The 15,674-nt window shown below is 36.0% G+C and overlaps 3 protein-coding genes across 4 annotated transcripts; all 3 read right to left on the bottom strand.

The window, feature by feature from the left end:
* Nucleotides 1-577: 577 nt before the first annotated feature.
* On the bottom strand, nucleotides 578-2,286 carry LOC112049767 (lipase 3-like). The gene has a single exon (XM_024087796.2). It carries the CDS (start codon nucleotides 2,283-2,285, stop codon nucleotides 903-905), a length of 1,383 nt encoding a protein of 460 aa, XP_023943564.2. The 5' UTR covers nucleotide 2,286; the 3' UTR covers nucleotides 578-902.
* Nucleotides 2,287-3,335: 1,049 nt separating this feature from the next.
* Nucleotides 3,336-9,787, bottom strand: LOC112049765 (cytochrome b5-related protein). Its single transcript, XM_052884635.1, has 5 exons — nucleotides 8,761-9,787; nucleotides 5,960-6,363; nucleotides 5,074-5,262; nucleotides 4,580-4,813; nucleotides 3,336-3,714 (listed from the first exon to the last, which is right to left on the bottom strand). Exons 1-5 carry the CDS (start codon nucleotides 9,013-9,015, stop codon nucleotides 3,432-3,434), a joined length of 1,365 nt encoding a protein of 454 aa, XP_052740595.1. The 5' UTR covers nucleotides 9,016-9,787; the 3' UTR covers nucleotides 3,336-3,431.
* A 2,409-nt stretch (nucleotides 9,788-12,196) lies between these two features.
* LOC112053713 (ommochrome-binding protein) lies at nucleotides 12,197-14,644 on the bottom strand. 2 transcript variants are annotated; one of them, XM_024093220.2, is made up of 2 exons: nucleotides 14,537-14,644; nucleotides 12,197-13,298 (listed from the first exon to the last, which is right to left on the bottom strand). In XM_024093220.2, the coding sequence occupies exon 2, from the start codon at nucleotides 13,296-13,298 to the stop codon at nucleotides 12,456-12,458; it is 843 nt and encodes a 280-aa protein (XP_023948988.2). In that variant the 5' UTR covers nucleotides 14,537-14,644; the 3' UTR covers nucleotides 12,197-12,455. The 2 variants fall into 2 exon arrangements, with proteins under 2 accessions (XP_023948988.2, XP_023948990.2); XM_024093222.2 differs by lacking the exon at nucleotides 14,537-14,644 and adding an exon at nucleotides 14,364-14,501.
* Between the last annotated feature and the right edge of the window lie 1,030 nt (nucleotides 14,645-15,674).

Below are 15,674 nucleotides of genomic sequence, written 5' to 3'. Positions count from 1 at the left end.
CGAACTGGATTCAAACCTACGCCCTCCGAATTGAAGGCTGAGGTCATATCCACTAAGCTGTCGAGTTTAATAAAACCTTAGAACTTTTTGAGCGACATTACCGTGGCTTAATTTGCCCACCCCGTACTACGGACTAATGCCTGTATTTTGCATATGCCACGGTACTGCTAACAATTTTTTTATTGCTTCTAAAGGAAAAAGGCTCATTGTGCTAAATTTTATGTGTGCTGTGTATGTTTTGTGCGGCTGTGCTTTTGATTAATCTAAGAAGATCTATGGTAAAATTTAATTCGTACGTGAATAAAAAATTCAAATATTAGATTTCTATATTTCTTATTCTGTGATTCCAGTATTACGGACGTAAAAATCATTTAACGTAGGTACCAAAGAGTAAATTAATATATCGTGAGCTGTACCGCAAGGTGCGAGTGACAGTTCGTTTTATTCTTGAATGTTCGCCGCGATTCACAAAATAGTACGTACCTATTAAGAACGTCATACGGCAACTGTCACCCGCACCAAGCTACAGCGCACGAACTATAAAAAATCACGTGATCGGCTTACTTATTACAAAAATTCAAAATATATGTTTGGAAGTTTAATTTATAATTGTATTTTTGTGTGCAATAAAGTATTTCTTCTTCTTCTTCTTCTTCTTATACGTTAAAAAAGCTATGCAGAATATTGCAGTTTGAACGTAGCTTAAGAGAATGTAAGTTTTTAGTTAACATTTATTTTCTTGCAAAGTCGCTAGTGCGGAAATAAAAATAACAGCATAATTTTAGTAGCCTAGACTGTTTACCGCTATTGTATATATTATATATATTGTATTTATTCTTATAATATTAGTTAGGTAATCACAAAAGTAGCTTTGTGTACAGATTTCGTCGTTAAAATAGCCGTTAAAATAATGACAGCAATTTCCGTAGTCTCTTGTAAATTAACTTTTTGAAATCTTTTGCTAAAATGAAATCTAAATGGTTAAAATTTTCATATGGGACCTTATGAATGTCCACAGCGTTTGGTAGTTCGTTGTATAACCTGTCCACGTCTATGGGGTGAGCCAGCCAGTCCTCTTCGCTGTAGAATAAAGACACCGGTACTCGGATACGATTCAGAGCGTATCGTGGCGGAGTCTGCGATCCATATTTTATCCTATTCCCTTCCGCGCCCAAGTCAAACTTTCTGAATTCCCCCGAAAGGACACCTTGGCCATAATGAGCGAACTGTTTTACTGACGCACCAGCCGGCATGTGACCCATGACTACGGGCAAATTAGTCACGTTGAGTTGTTCCAAATCAAACCCGAAGATTAAGAACAAAAAATTGCTGCACAGAATGTCGGCAAAAGGCCCGACACCGCATATCAAAAGTCTCAATGCTTTCGTCAAAGAATTATCTGGTAGAAACTCGTAAACACCCAGATGCTTCATCACATCGTAAATTATAGGCGTGCCCGGTGACAGCAGCCTTACTATTGGTGACTTTACGTGCGTCATATACGCTACCGGAGACAGCGCTACCATCAAGGACACTTTGTCGTTGTACTCCTCTCTCTCTGCTGCCATCACGAAGAAGGTCGTAGTCCCTTGGGAATGTCCGATATATTTTAGCGTTGCAGACTTACTAATTCCCAGTACATAGTCAATCATAGCCGGCAGATCGTAGTATCCGATTTCGTGCCAGGAGAAGTTCCAGAATTCCGCCTCAGATGTAGAAAGAAATTCGTGATTCCGAGAATGTTTGTTCCCGCGCGCGTTTCCCATCCAGACGTCATACCCTTCATTTGCTAAGAGGTAGGCGAGTCCGCTTTCTGGACCGGCTAAAACAAAGTCGTCGGCACTTCCTTCCAAGCCGTGCATGAGAAATACCACTGAACCGTTGCTCGGTATCCTGAACATCTGAAGATTGTAACCGTCTTCTGAACGCACAATGTGTCTTTCCACTGGATAGCCATATTTCGTTATAAGATCACCGATGCTTAACATGACATCTTCATTGTTTACGTTAGCATTATATTCTGATACCAATAAATCCGCGTAATTTAGCAAATTCTTGTTTTTAAGCAATGGGAACGTGTTGAACGAGCTGACAATCTTGGAGATTGCATCGGGAACTTTGGTGAAGGCACCGACGGTGTTTGTCACAACGTCCGCAGAAATTTGCGAAGCGAATTGAACTATACGGTTGTTCATTAGCGTACTTACAGCACTCCCGAACGGAATTATCACCTGGCAGTGGCATGATACCAATAATACCATAAACGTAAATCCGATGGCAGTCATAGCGTAGCGACCAACACACGATCAAATGGGAAACTGAGCTCATCTCACAAATTTAACCTTGACGTAGAAGTGTTTTTACACTATAGTTCTAATATCTTATTCATTATACGCTACTTATCAGTACATCCTGTTCCAATCTACCGAAATTGCCATGGCATTGAATAATTTATTTGCAAACTACAAGTTTATTTTGTAATATTAAACATGTAGTTTATATTATTTGTAATTTTCCCAGTACTTACCTAATATAAATTGGGTGCATACCTATGTTTTTAATCATTATCAGCCTATTTGAATTATGTATTGCAGGACCAGACCCCTCTTCTCATAGGAGAGGTGATTTGGAGCTTATATCCACCATGCTGCTCTAATGCGAGTTGGTGAGCTTAAGGTGATAATGTTTACCCAACTCTGTAACGATCAGTATGTGATCATAATGATAATGACCGGCACCGACGGCTTAACGTGTTCTTTAAGTTTTGGGGTGTATCACTACTAACTAGGCTATGTCACTGTATGTTTCTGTCTTTACATACAACATAAATAGGTCGTTTAATGAGTTATACCTGCTATTCAAATAATAATAGGAAGACCTCATCGGAAAAATATTTTAACATTTACACACATAGGTACATACCGTATATACAAACGACATACTCGTACGATGCCGTGTATATGATAAATATATCAATAGTAATAATCAGGTTGTACCTTAAGGTAATAATTACTTAGCAATTCTGTAACTAAGCTATGAGTTCTTGTGTATTTCTTGACTGCTGTATACAAAATAGGTATTTATAATATTATATAGTTTTATAATGAAAGTAGCAGAATCTTGCGGTTTCTCCCACCTAGTTCCCATTCTTGTGGAAATATGGAAATAAAATATAGCCTATGTTACTTTCTGATTGTCTAGTTTTCTATTGGTGAAGGAATTTTTCAAATCGGTCCAGTAGTTTCTGAGTTTTATAGTTACATACAAAAACACATAAAATACTTCTCTTTATAATATTTTGCAGATTTGTAGATGTATAACACACTCAATAGATATAGATTTTATTTTATAATTAATTATATTATATAATACATTATATTATACTTATTTAGAAATAGTAAATAGTTAACCATTGATAAAAATATCGCAGACTATCTTTCTGACAAAAGTTTTGGTTCAGTTTTCAGTGTCATTTTAAGCTGACCAATGAATAGTTCCAACTGTGACATCAGTCTGAAGTTTGCTTTGTACTTTTCGCATTGCTTCAAAAATACCGGGTACAAGTATTCCAAAACAGCGTGGTCTAAAGTTGGGAATAAATGATGGAGAGCATGATGACCGAAGAAAACCATGACTTTGAAGTGGCTGTCGTTCACGCTCGGTCGGTCCATAACTGCCTCTAGCTCGTGCATACCCCAATCGATAGTGGGCTCACTGAAAATGGAAATTAAAGTCAGTTAGTAAAGTTTTGAACCTTTGTATTGAGGTATACCTCCCAAAGCCAGTGTCCAAACTCCCTAGTTGCATACCGTGCTTACAAACTTTGGGCTTTTAAAAATGGTGGTTTCGCCATTCGAAATTTATGCTGCCTCGAAATGGTCCCACTAACCTTTTTTTTTATTATTTACAAATTAGCCCTTGACTACAATCTCACCTGACGGTAAGGGATGTTGCAGTCTAAGATGGAAGCGGGCTAATTTGTTAGTAGGAGGATGAAAATCCATACCCCTTTTGGTTTCTTGACGACATCGTACGCTCTCTCGCTTGGCGGTACGTCTTTGTCGGTAGGGTAGTAACTAACCGCGGCCGAAGCCTCCTACCAGTCAGACTTGGACCAATTAAGAAAATCTCATCAGACCAGCCGGGGATCGAACCCAGAACCTCCGTTGTGTAAATCCACCGCCCATATCACTCCGCTACGGAGGCCGTCAAACCTATGTGATTTTAAAAATATAGAGTTTCTGAATTCGTGTCCTGAGTTGAATTGTATACTGTGTTATTCTTTCATGTTAGGAGTTTTCAGTAAAATCATGAGGAAACCTGCATACCTGAGAATTTTCTTAATTCTCTTCGTGTGTTAAGTCTGCCCATCCGTATCAGGCCAGCGTGGTGGACTAAGGCCTAATCCATTTTGAGTGGAGCCTCGTGCTCAGCAGTAAGTAGTGGGTCGTAAAAATTGCCGGATAATAATATATACCATCCAAAGCGCTTACGATCATAATTCAGGTATAACTCCACTTAAGTTTAGGCCTATGCTCAGTAGTTAGGCGTGAGGTTGCTAAAGATGATGAAATCTCACCTGACTTGGTCTCCATCTGCGAATATATCCGGATGATGATGAGCAGCGTTAGATCCTATGAGATAGAAGACGAAACTTCCCCCACATATTATACTGAGCCATGTCGTGATCACGTCGTAGAAGTTGGCTCCACTGACAATGTACATCCACAAAGGAAGCGAGAAACCAAGGAAATCATGCCAGTATACACAGTTTTTTGAAGAGTTTCCATCACGAAAAAAGATAATTAACATCCTGAAATAAGTACAAAATAATGAGTAACATTCTTTTAGACAGGCACTATGAATTAATTTCATTAATTTCTCTAACTAGATACTATAAAGTTTGATATACAAAGTCACAGAATAGATTTTCAAACTTAAAATACTCGAGTAGTAAACTGTCTAATACAGCTCTGATTCAGTTCTTAGCTAGAACTTGCCAGAAGTTTGGCAGAATGTATTTGTTATTAATTTTTACCGATTATACTTTAAACAAATATTTCTCAAAAGTACCTTTTGATCCAATTTGCAATGAACATCAATGGAAAGGTTAGAAGTTCAAATAAAATCGCAAAATTGGCGTAAAAGGGTACATTTCTTCTAGGATTCCAAAAAATTAGAGGCTCGAATGCGCTTATTTCCAAGTCCATCAAAGTGTTAGGATAAAGATGATGTGAAAGCGAATGAGATATTCTGAAGTCCCTGAAAACAAAATTAGATTGTATTAAAAAAAAAAATTTTCTTCAGCTATTTTTAAAGGAACAGGCATTTTACTTCTGCCTTCGGGCTTCTGCGCTCGGCCAAACCCCGGTAATGCCGCTGAGGTCCCATTAAGGAGCCTACGGCACTTACACAATCAGAAAAAAAGCTTACTTGTAAAGAATAAAAAAAAACTATTATTCCACGTGGCTTACATTATTCGCTTCTGTATTTATTTCTAGTGGTCTTGGGTTTTTATTTACATCATTTTAAATCGGATAAGTGCAAGTTGAAGACACACATCGAGAGTTCCGTAAGTAAAATCATTATAAATATTTCAGGCTTCGAATTGAGCAGTTTTTGTCGAGTAATCCCGGATTTTTAGACTCTCTGTTCTGATTTAATAATAAATGTATAGTTTTTTTCTTGTCCTTGTCGTATATTACGACCTTTGTGGTGTCGAAATATGTGCTTTTGCTGAAATAAACAGCCGTATCTTTTTTTCGTAAGCTTAGAAGTTTCATTTTATCACAACTTCGTGGGACCGTATGAGTATCTGACTACTAAAGGGCCTTGACAGACATACGGACGGACGGACAACAAAGTCATCCTATAAGGGTTCCGTTTTTTCCTTATGAGTTTTTCCTTATAACCCTAAAACCAAACAACTATGATGATGGAATAAAACTTTCTTAATTACCTGAAAGACCATAAACTTAAATTGAAATAGTACATCCTCCAATTAGTCCTTCTATGTATATAGTTATGAGCAGCTACTGTTAGCCAGGCCAGTGAAACAGATGCAACAATAAAAGATCCTACTGCGAGCCAATAGTTAGTAGTCCAGCATGACAAGGTCGATGCTACGACTAGTGTCACAAACAGTCCATCTGTCACCATATCTGTGTTCTTCAGCTTATCTTTTGGTACTTTCTTTATTTCTTCATTCACAAGTGTCTTTAGAGTGCGATAGAAACCATCTTCTTTGAATGTGAATGGGGAATTTCTTGGAGTTTTTGCATCTCGAACATAAAATTGTGGTAACATTTTTTCTGCGATCGGTCTGATATGGTGACTTTCAAATGCTTCGGTTATGTCTGTGCCCTAAAAAGTAATAAAATGGTTATTACAGAAAACGAATCAATGATCAGAATTTTAAAGGGTTTAATAAATTCTCAAGTGATGGTTACTATTTTCTTTAACATTGAAAACACTTAAAAGTAGGTATACTCAGCTATTGTTTATTGTTTTAATAGCACCTAAATATAAAAAAAAGATTGAATGAATTGTTGAAAACAGATACTCATATTGACATTTGACGACAATCTTTACCTCCATTTCCTACGGACAACCCTTTGTGGATAAAATTACAGTTGACATTTCTCAATTAATTTGATGTTTATTTTAATAGGTTGTTAATGAACATGAAATTTGTGAATATGCCAGCTGTTGTTAAGTGACGATGCAGACTAAGATTGTAGCGAGTTTACTTGGAGGAGGTACAAGTATATTTTACCTTTACCTTTGACTGTATTCTACCCAGCACCATACCACTTCACGGTATATCTTTGCCGGTATCGTGGTAATTAGTCATAGCCGATGTATATCACCAGACTAGACCCGAGCCAATTTAGAAAATATAAAATCCTAAACTAACTCAACCTTGAAACCTAATTCAGGTTCTCCGTTGAAAAACAAAGCAGTCTGCCAACTTACAAACTTCTTGAAACAATTTAATAATTATCACGGAAAACAGTTATCATCGAAATAGTAATACTAGCGGACACACGCGACTTCGTCCGCCCTTTGGCGTCCTTAAACGATATCTACTAACTATTTGCCACCTCCCTGCCGAATTTCATTTTTGTGCGTCAAGCGGTTTTCGTGATTTCGTGATGAGTGACCTTTTGCATTTAGGTATATATTAAAATGTCTTTACGCTCGACAAAAGATATACCTCTACATCAATGCTAGAAATAATAAAAATTAGATCGAGGATTGGCGTTATATTTGGAAAAAGTGGTGAACGTTTATTGGATTCTGTCAGTGTTTACCACAGAACAGACAACGCTAAAAGCAATAGAAGTAGCAAGGGGGCGTGGCCCGCGTACACCCGGGTGTGCGGAACATCGCAAGCGTGTCCGCGCATGTACTAGCAGTCTTGTTTTGTTCTGTGACAAAAGGAATAAATAATATTCAACTCTAAAGTAAGGGTGTCATATTTCATTTTTCACTAAATATTAAACAGCCATTTAGGCCACGCCACTGGGTACGCTGGTTTCAATACAAAGAATTGACAGTTTATAAATCTAGTTACCTCTTATATCTGTGGTGTTTACTAATGGCTGTTTAGATAAATTGGTTGATGTGTTATGCAATCGTCGTTACCAACCCATATACGGCTCACTGCTGAGCTCGAGTCTCCTCTCAGAAAGAGAGGGGTTAGGCCAATAGTCCACCACGCTGGCCCAATGCGGATTGGCAGACTTCACACACGCAGAGAATTAAGAAATTCTCTGGTATGCAGGTTTCCTCACGATGTTTTTCCTTCACCGATTGAGACACGTGATATTTAATTTCTTAAAATGCACACAACTGAAAAGTTGGAGGTGCATGCCCGAGACCGGATTCGAACCCACACCCTCCGAAATTAGAGGCAGAGGTCATATCCACTGGGCTATCACGGCTATTGTGTTATGCAATATCACAATAATACTCTAAATGTGACGCAGTAGCTTGACTCCGATCTCATATCTGAGTTGATTGCTTATTTGACCTTTTTATCTCTTATTGATATTATAAATGTTTATATAAAATCAGTAGAATAACAAACAGGCAAACAATGTTATTAACATAAATAATTTTACACCTCAATAGCTCAACGTAAAATGGTTGGTTGGTCAACAGCGGTAGGTAGCGATAGGTTCTATCCCTTTCCATTGAATTTATACTTTAAAGAGCTTTTTTTAATAATTGTACTAACCTACAAAATTTAGGTCTAAGAGGTCTGTTTAAATAAGATTCGACATTACAACTATGTACTCGTATGTACCTCTGAACTACATAAATGCTAAGAGTAATAGAACTGCCGTTCATTTTATTATTGTTTTTTTAGATAAATACAAAAATCTGATGCTTTTTCAGACTTTACTTTAAGTTTTACATACTTATCCATAATAAATATTAATTAGATCTTTTGAAATGAATATCCTTGTCCAACAATCAAAGTTACAATAGTATGGTGGAACTAGATTCTCATCTCTTTTAATAAATAAATCTTTAACAACTCGTTGATATTAACTGATACCTGGTTAGAAAAAAGCAATAGCTACTTACTATCAAATTAACTTCTAACTTATTACGTTATAGAGAGTTAGAGATAGGGTTTGTCATAAACCAAAAACAAAATGAAATTAAATCACAAATTAATACTTGATGAAAGTTATTAGAATGAAATGTATTTTAATAACTAATAATTATTGTGTTCAGTTAATATCTCACCTTGGTAAGTTCCAACCACTCGTATCCACCCGGATGAGTCTCCATAAACTCCTCTAAATCGTACAACCCATCATGCACTCTCCACAACCCTTCCGCGCCGTCGTCCATTGATTTCCCCTGTAGCCATTGGAAAGGGTCTCTCAAACCCTTGTCTCTCAGTGATGGGTACTTTAGTTGCGGGAAGCTGACGTGAGTTTTCTTTTCAATAGCTCTTTGATGTGCTATTTCTAAATAATCCGTCTCTTTTGGAGCCATTTCGTTAAATTGTATTACGTTTTCTAAAACGTTTCACACAATGGATAATTTAATGCTAATTAACAGATTCTCTCGTGCCGTTTATTTATATACAATGTTTATACTTTTAATACATTGTTATCAAATACACATTAAACATCTTGGTCCGTATACTCTTCCAAATTGAGAGGGTTATCAATTTGTTCTTCATGGTCCATGAGAATGTGACGGCCAGAGATTTATCATTTTATAGAGTTGAAAGTTCAGTTTGTACCATAAACATATTTTTTATTATAAATTGGATAATCACACTAATATTATAAAGGCGAAAGTTTGTGTATAAGTGTGAAAGTGTGTAAGTATGTTTGTTCCTCTTTACGCTGCGGCTACTGAAGCGATTTGGCTGAAATTTGGAATGGAAATAGATTTTACTCTGGATTAACACATAGGCTACTTTTCATCCCGGAAAAAACCATGGTACCCGCGGGATTTGTGAACAGCTGAATTCCACGCGGACGAAGTCGCGGGCGTCCGCTAGTTTTATTATAATTTTTAGATCAAAATCAAATATAATTTTTTTGATGTAGGCTAAGTAACAAGCAATTTTAAAACGACAAGTTTGACTAATTGTAAAGACTCTACCATCAGTTCTGAAGGCAACTTCTGTTGAGAAGAGCCGGCAACAAACTCAATTGTTTTTTTTTTAAATCGTACATTATTATAATTTACAACACATAGTAAAGTTCAATACAATTTCCTTTATTTTACCTCCGTGAAGGTGGAAGCTGATCTAATAGCCTCCAAGTATATTTATCGTTAAGAAATTCATCAATTCTGTAGTAACTTCGACTAAATAAATGTTTTCTCATTGCCTGAACTTATTTATGCATTGAAAGGTCCTTAACCGTCTTGGGGCTCTGCAGCTCCTGTAGCCAAGGGGCATGTCGATTCTCTTTCTACGATCGCTAACGCTTCGAAAACTAGAAAAAAGGTCACGTGATCAAGATCTGTCATTCCCATACATTTTTCTAGTTTTCGAAGCGTCTGCGATCGTAGAAAGAGAATCGATGTTCCACTTGGCTACAGGGGCTGGTTATAGAAGAGAACACCTAACTTAAACTGGGACTGGAAAGGAAGGAAACGTTTTGGGGTGTGATGACTTTGTAATGTAGCAGGTTTAAATGGTCTAGACCAACAATATGAGGTACTTTTATTTGAGGATGCTGCTTTTATATAATAGATTCTATTATATTCTATTTTTTTTTTTATTTGGATTGGAAATAAACAGGCTTATTATTATTATTATTATTATATTCTGTTTTGACGGCCTCCGTGGCGCAGTGGTATGCGCGGTGGATTTACAAGACGGAGGTCCTGAGTTTGATCCCCGGCTGGTCCGATTGAGATTTTCTTAATTGGTCGAGGTCTGGCTGGTGGGAGGCTTCGGCTGTGGCTAGTTACCACCCTACCGACAAAGACGTACCGCCAAGCGATTTAGCGTTCCGGTACGATGTGTAAAAACCGAAAGGAGTGTGGATTTCATCCTACTCTTAAAAAGTTAGCCCGCATCCATCTTAAATTGCATCATCACTTACCATCAGGTGGGATTGTAGTCAAGGGCTAAATTGTAGAGAATAAAAAAAAGGGTGGTTTAAAGGGTCAAGACCCACAATATGAGGTATTTCTGTTTAAGGATCCACTTGTATTCTATTATATAACAACATATTTCTTATATAAAGTCGCTGTTAACCAACACCGCCTGAGATTTTATATTAGCAACTACAATGATAGTCCATCATGATTACTAATTAACTTTATATTTTAACCCCCGACGCAAAAATGTATAAGTTTGACGTATCTGTCTGTCTGTCAGTCTGTGGCAGCATAGATCCCGAACGGATAAGGCAAGTGTTCTTAGATATGTTTGATGAAAATCGGTTGAGCCGTTTAAAAGTTGTGAGGGGTGAAATTGGGCAAAAACAACCGAATATCAGCAAATATACTCGAGTGGGATCTCAAATGAAAGCACACTGAAAGAGTTAATGATTTGATCGAGAGTGTAATTAATAATTTCATTTCATTCAGGAGTTTTTCAAAATTTTCAATTTTATGTTATTTTATAATACCGTAAAAATATGGTTGTCGCTTAAATTGTTTAGTTTAACAATAGGAATTTGAATTAGTAAGTCCTTTTAAGGAAACAATTTTTTATAAGCCTCAATAGCTCAACGGTAAGAGCGGTTGGACTCATCACCGAGGGGTGGTGGTTCAATCCTCACCCTGTTGGTCTATTGTCGTACCCACTCCTAGCACAGTCTTTCCCGACTAGTTGGAGGGGAATAGGAATATTGGTCATATTATAAAAAATATGGCAAATATACTTAAGAAAAAAAAAGATATTTCTAACTGTTTACCCGACTGCAAGAAGGGTTATGTTTTTCGCGCGTATCTTGTATGTATGTATGTATGTATGTATTTAAGTAATATTCTTTATTACCTCATATCTTCCAAACCACTGAACGGAGTTACGTAATTAGGGATCCCGACTGTTTCCTAATTGCTTTCTACACTTCTGGGCTGAGCTTGTTTTTTTTTTGTTTTCAGTTTTTTTTATACTTTATGCAATCGGGTTTTTATTTGTTTAATTAATTTATTTATTAGTATTTTATCCACTCGTTTAGATATTTCAACATACGTCTGTTCTATTTACTTCTAAGTGTGTTCCATTGCGTCACCGACTCATCAGTCATTCGATTGACAAGATAAATGGATGTAAGCTTTGCTTCATCATATACCTAGGGGAATAGTCTAACGACAATTAATCGCTTTTCTGTAAATGGCTTCCAAATTCAATGCAGAAACTTCTATCATGTACACTAATATTATAAGATGAGATATTTGTATTTCATATGAAACGTCTAAAGTAAAAAATACTAGACCGATTTGGAAATTTTCTAACCAATAGAAAGCTACATTATCAGTGAGTAACATAGGCTATATTTTTCCCCTTATTTCTACGGCAATCGAAACTATGCTCGTGAAACCGCGAGGTTCTGCTTGTTTGTTTGTAAACTTATCTTGTTTGTTGGTTTTGACTTGGTTTAGAAAAAGAATTTCGAGTGATTTCCATTCATTATAAAGTAAAACAAACCGCTTTGATTTTTAAATATTCCATCTTCAAAACATAATAATAAAAACCTAATGCAAATATGATCAGTAGTTTTTATGATATTGCTGAAATATGAAATATACAAATATAATTAGGTACACATTAGATAACTAAAATAAAGTTGAAAATAATTGACAACGTTTATATACATTTATACACAATTAATGAACATTTAATTTAATAAAATATAAAAAAATATTTTTCTTTTTAACCATCATATAAATTATGTAGCTATTATTCATTACAAGAGGCCAAATCTTTCTCATTTTAATTTTATTGAATAGGAAGGCTTTTAGTGATTTTTCTTTTCGTTATTAAAGCAATACGTTTTCGTTGGTCTTAGTCTAATAAGATTATCTTCAGACGCATATATAATGCTCCCGTCAGCTTCGATGGCTATTCCATACACGTTTTCTATAGAAGTAAGCTTTTCCACTTGTTTAGTGTTATCATCGATATAATATAAGCCATCTGGAGTAGAAAAGAACAGTTTACCATTCAAATCATACGTGATACCGTTAACATTGTAGTCACCAACGTATGAAATATAATTCTTGATCTTCTTATGAACGAATAGTCCAGATGAGTTTGAAAAGTAAATGTTGTCTAAATTATCAATAGCCACTAACATTCCCTTCGTATCAATTAGCTCAGGCACTCTATGAGGTTGGTCATTCTTTACCACGTAAACATGTTCGTCTGGATATGACGAGTAATACAAATCTTTTTTGAAGAACAATTGCCAAATGTTATGATCGGTAACTTTTAAACGTTTAGCTGCTTTGGTTTCATAATCAAACTGGTATATGCCGTCTTGACCACCCAAATACACAATGTTTCGATGCTCGTCCACAGCATTAGCGAATCCTCCCTGGATACCAGTTATAATTCCGAATTCGTTGGTTTTCAGATTGAAGTATGCCGATTCAAAAGACTTGTCTGGATCAGAACTTGAGTAACTGAAGAACAAAGTGTTCGTGTTAAAGTCGATCGCTAATTGATACGGGCTCGATATATTACTTTTGAGTATTTGAGGTTCATGTTTGATGTTATGAACTACAATACCATCACAGTTTTCAATAGGAATTCGCGCTCCTGCATATGCGAATAGTGCCAAAAGTATAATTAACTTCATCTGAAAAAAAAAACAAAATATTTATAATAAAAATAATAAAAATAAAATCAATCCATATTTGGCTATAACTTCAAAATAATTAAATTAACAAAATAAGAAATAAATTCGCCTATAACAAGTTTTATTACAATTTTAACTTTATATCTCTATACGGAATGTCAAAAACAAAATGTCATTAACACTGAAGTTTCCATGGAAACCAACCATGTCACAGCGCTGTAACTTTACAGAATGCGGGCGCTGCTACTTACGAGCACAAGCTCGCTAATTCGTACTTTCAGTGTGACAAATGTCATCAAAATCTGTTTAGCAGTTATTGATATAATATTATTTACCAACATTAAAAAATGTCAAAGTGAGTGTGTTTGTTACTCAATCGCTGTTTTAAGTACAGATCGTCGTGAAATTCATGTTCTTCGAGTAAAAATTTAAATGCATATCGAAATTTTACACGAAAACTAGCGGACCCGGTCAATCATCGCTTTGACTCAGTCCCTCCCTACCCCTACCCTATTCTACTTTTACCCTACACCTACCCTGACCTACCCCTACCCTATTCCTACCCTACCCCTACGTTACCCCTGGGGTTTAGGGTTTTGAAAAATAGATAGTAGCCGATTCTCAGGCTTACTGAATATGCATAAAAGATTTCATAAGAATCGGTCAAGCTGTTTCAGAGGAGTATGGGAATGAACATTGTGACATGAGAATCCTATCCTACTAAATATTATAAACGCAAAGTTTGTATGGATATTTGTTTGTATTTTGATTTAATTTTATGAGTGTTTGTAACTCTTTCACGCTTTGGCTACTGAATCGAATCGCCTGAAATTTGAAGTAGAGATAGATTATAGTCTGGATTAACACATAGGCTACTTTTCATCCCGGAAAAATCCATGGTTCCCGAGGGATTTGTAAAAAACTGAATTTCCACGCGGACGAAGTCGCGGTCGTCCGCTAGTTTTATATATTAGATGTAAACGCACTACACCACATCTATAGAGATTTTATTAAATGTATGTTTCTAAGAATTCAGTTACAAAATTATACATAATTATGATATACTCATTCTAAATTCGGTTTGCACTAAGTCTTCCTATTGTACACAAATCATACTTTTAATTGCAATCGACTTATTTCACTTTCATATGTATAATAACTGTGTATCACAAATCATCTTCATAGATCTCGTAAGTCTTAGTTATTTTATAAACTTAAAACAATATTTAAATACTTACAGTTTATCTAGTGTCAACCAGCAAGAAAATATTACAACTAGCTATAACATACTGATGTTTGTTTTTAAAACGGCTACTGATGTCTCCAAAGGTTAGTATAATGTTATCAATTAATTATAACTAAGTGTACGTATAATATTATGCGAATTGTTATTCAAAAACATACCTAAATGAGTATTCATTTGTTTTCATCACTAGGTTCAAATTCGGTTGAATGTTTTATGAAGTTGTTATTATAATCAAATATACTGAGAAATTATTATAATATGTTATTATTATATTGGGAATCCCGTTTTGTTCATAATAGTCATACCAACTATGGCAAAGAGCCTTATCAACCCTGTGATCCCTGCCCCCGAATCCGGAGGGCGAATTCGGTGCGGGGCATGCACCTCCAACTTTTCATAAGAAATTAAATATCAAGTGTCTTGAACGGTGAAGGAAAACATTGTGAGGCAACCTGCATACCTAAGAATTTTCTTTATCATCTACATGTGTGAAGTATCCGCATTGGGCCAGCGTGGTGAACTATTCGCCTAACCCTCAATCTCAGAAAAGGCTCGTGCTCTGCAGTGAGCCGAATATGGGTTGATAATGATGATACCAGCAATCGAACAACAAGTTCAATGATTGATTGATTGATGATTGCACACCTTTCATTTTCAAATGCCAAGACTTAAAAAGTATATACAATAAATCATATACTTTTAATTTTTGTTTATCTGTCTGTCTGATTTACTGAATAGCTACCGATTTTTATGGGAAACTGAAAGACAGAGGAGCTTATTGCAACATATCTCCTGGAAAAATCCATGTTTCCCGCGGAATTTGTAAAAACCGAATTTCACGTGGACAAAGTCGCAGACGTCCTAGTCTATAATATATCTGGCGCCTTCCTCAGACACGTGTGTACGTGTATAAATTATAACTCGTGCGCATTAACTTGACACCTTGCTCACAAACACAAACAAACAAAACACAGTGCATACGTCATTCGAGCCAGATGTCAAGTTAATGCGCACGAACTGTACAAGTATAAAGTAAGATCTTATAAAATGGACTGCTTTTTGTCTGTTACAAAAAACTATTGATAGTTTACTCGTTATTAGGAGATGGATGGAAAAGACAATTGTATGTC

This window comes from Bicyclus anynana, chromosome 12 (assembly GCF_947172395.1).
Source record: "Bicyclus anynana chromosome 12, ilBicAnyn1.1, whole genome shotgun sequence".
NCBI classification, from domain to species: Eukaryota; Metazoa; Arthropoda; class Insecta; order Lepidoptera; family Nymphalidae; genus Bicyclus; species Bicyclus anynana.
This window is presented reverse-complemented; position numbering and strand designations above follow the sequence as displayed.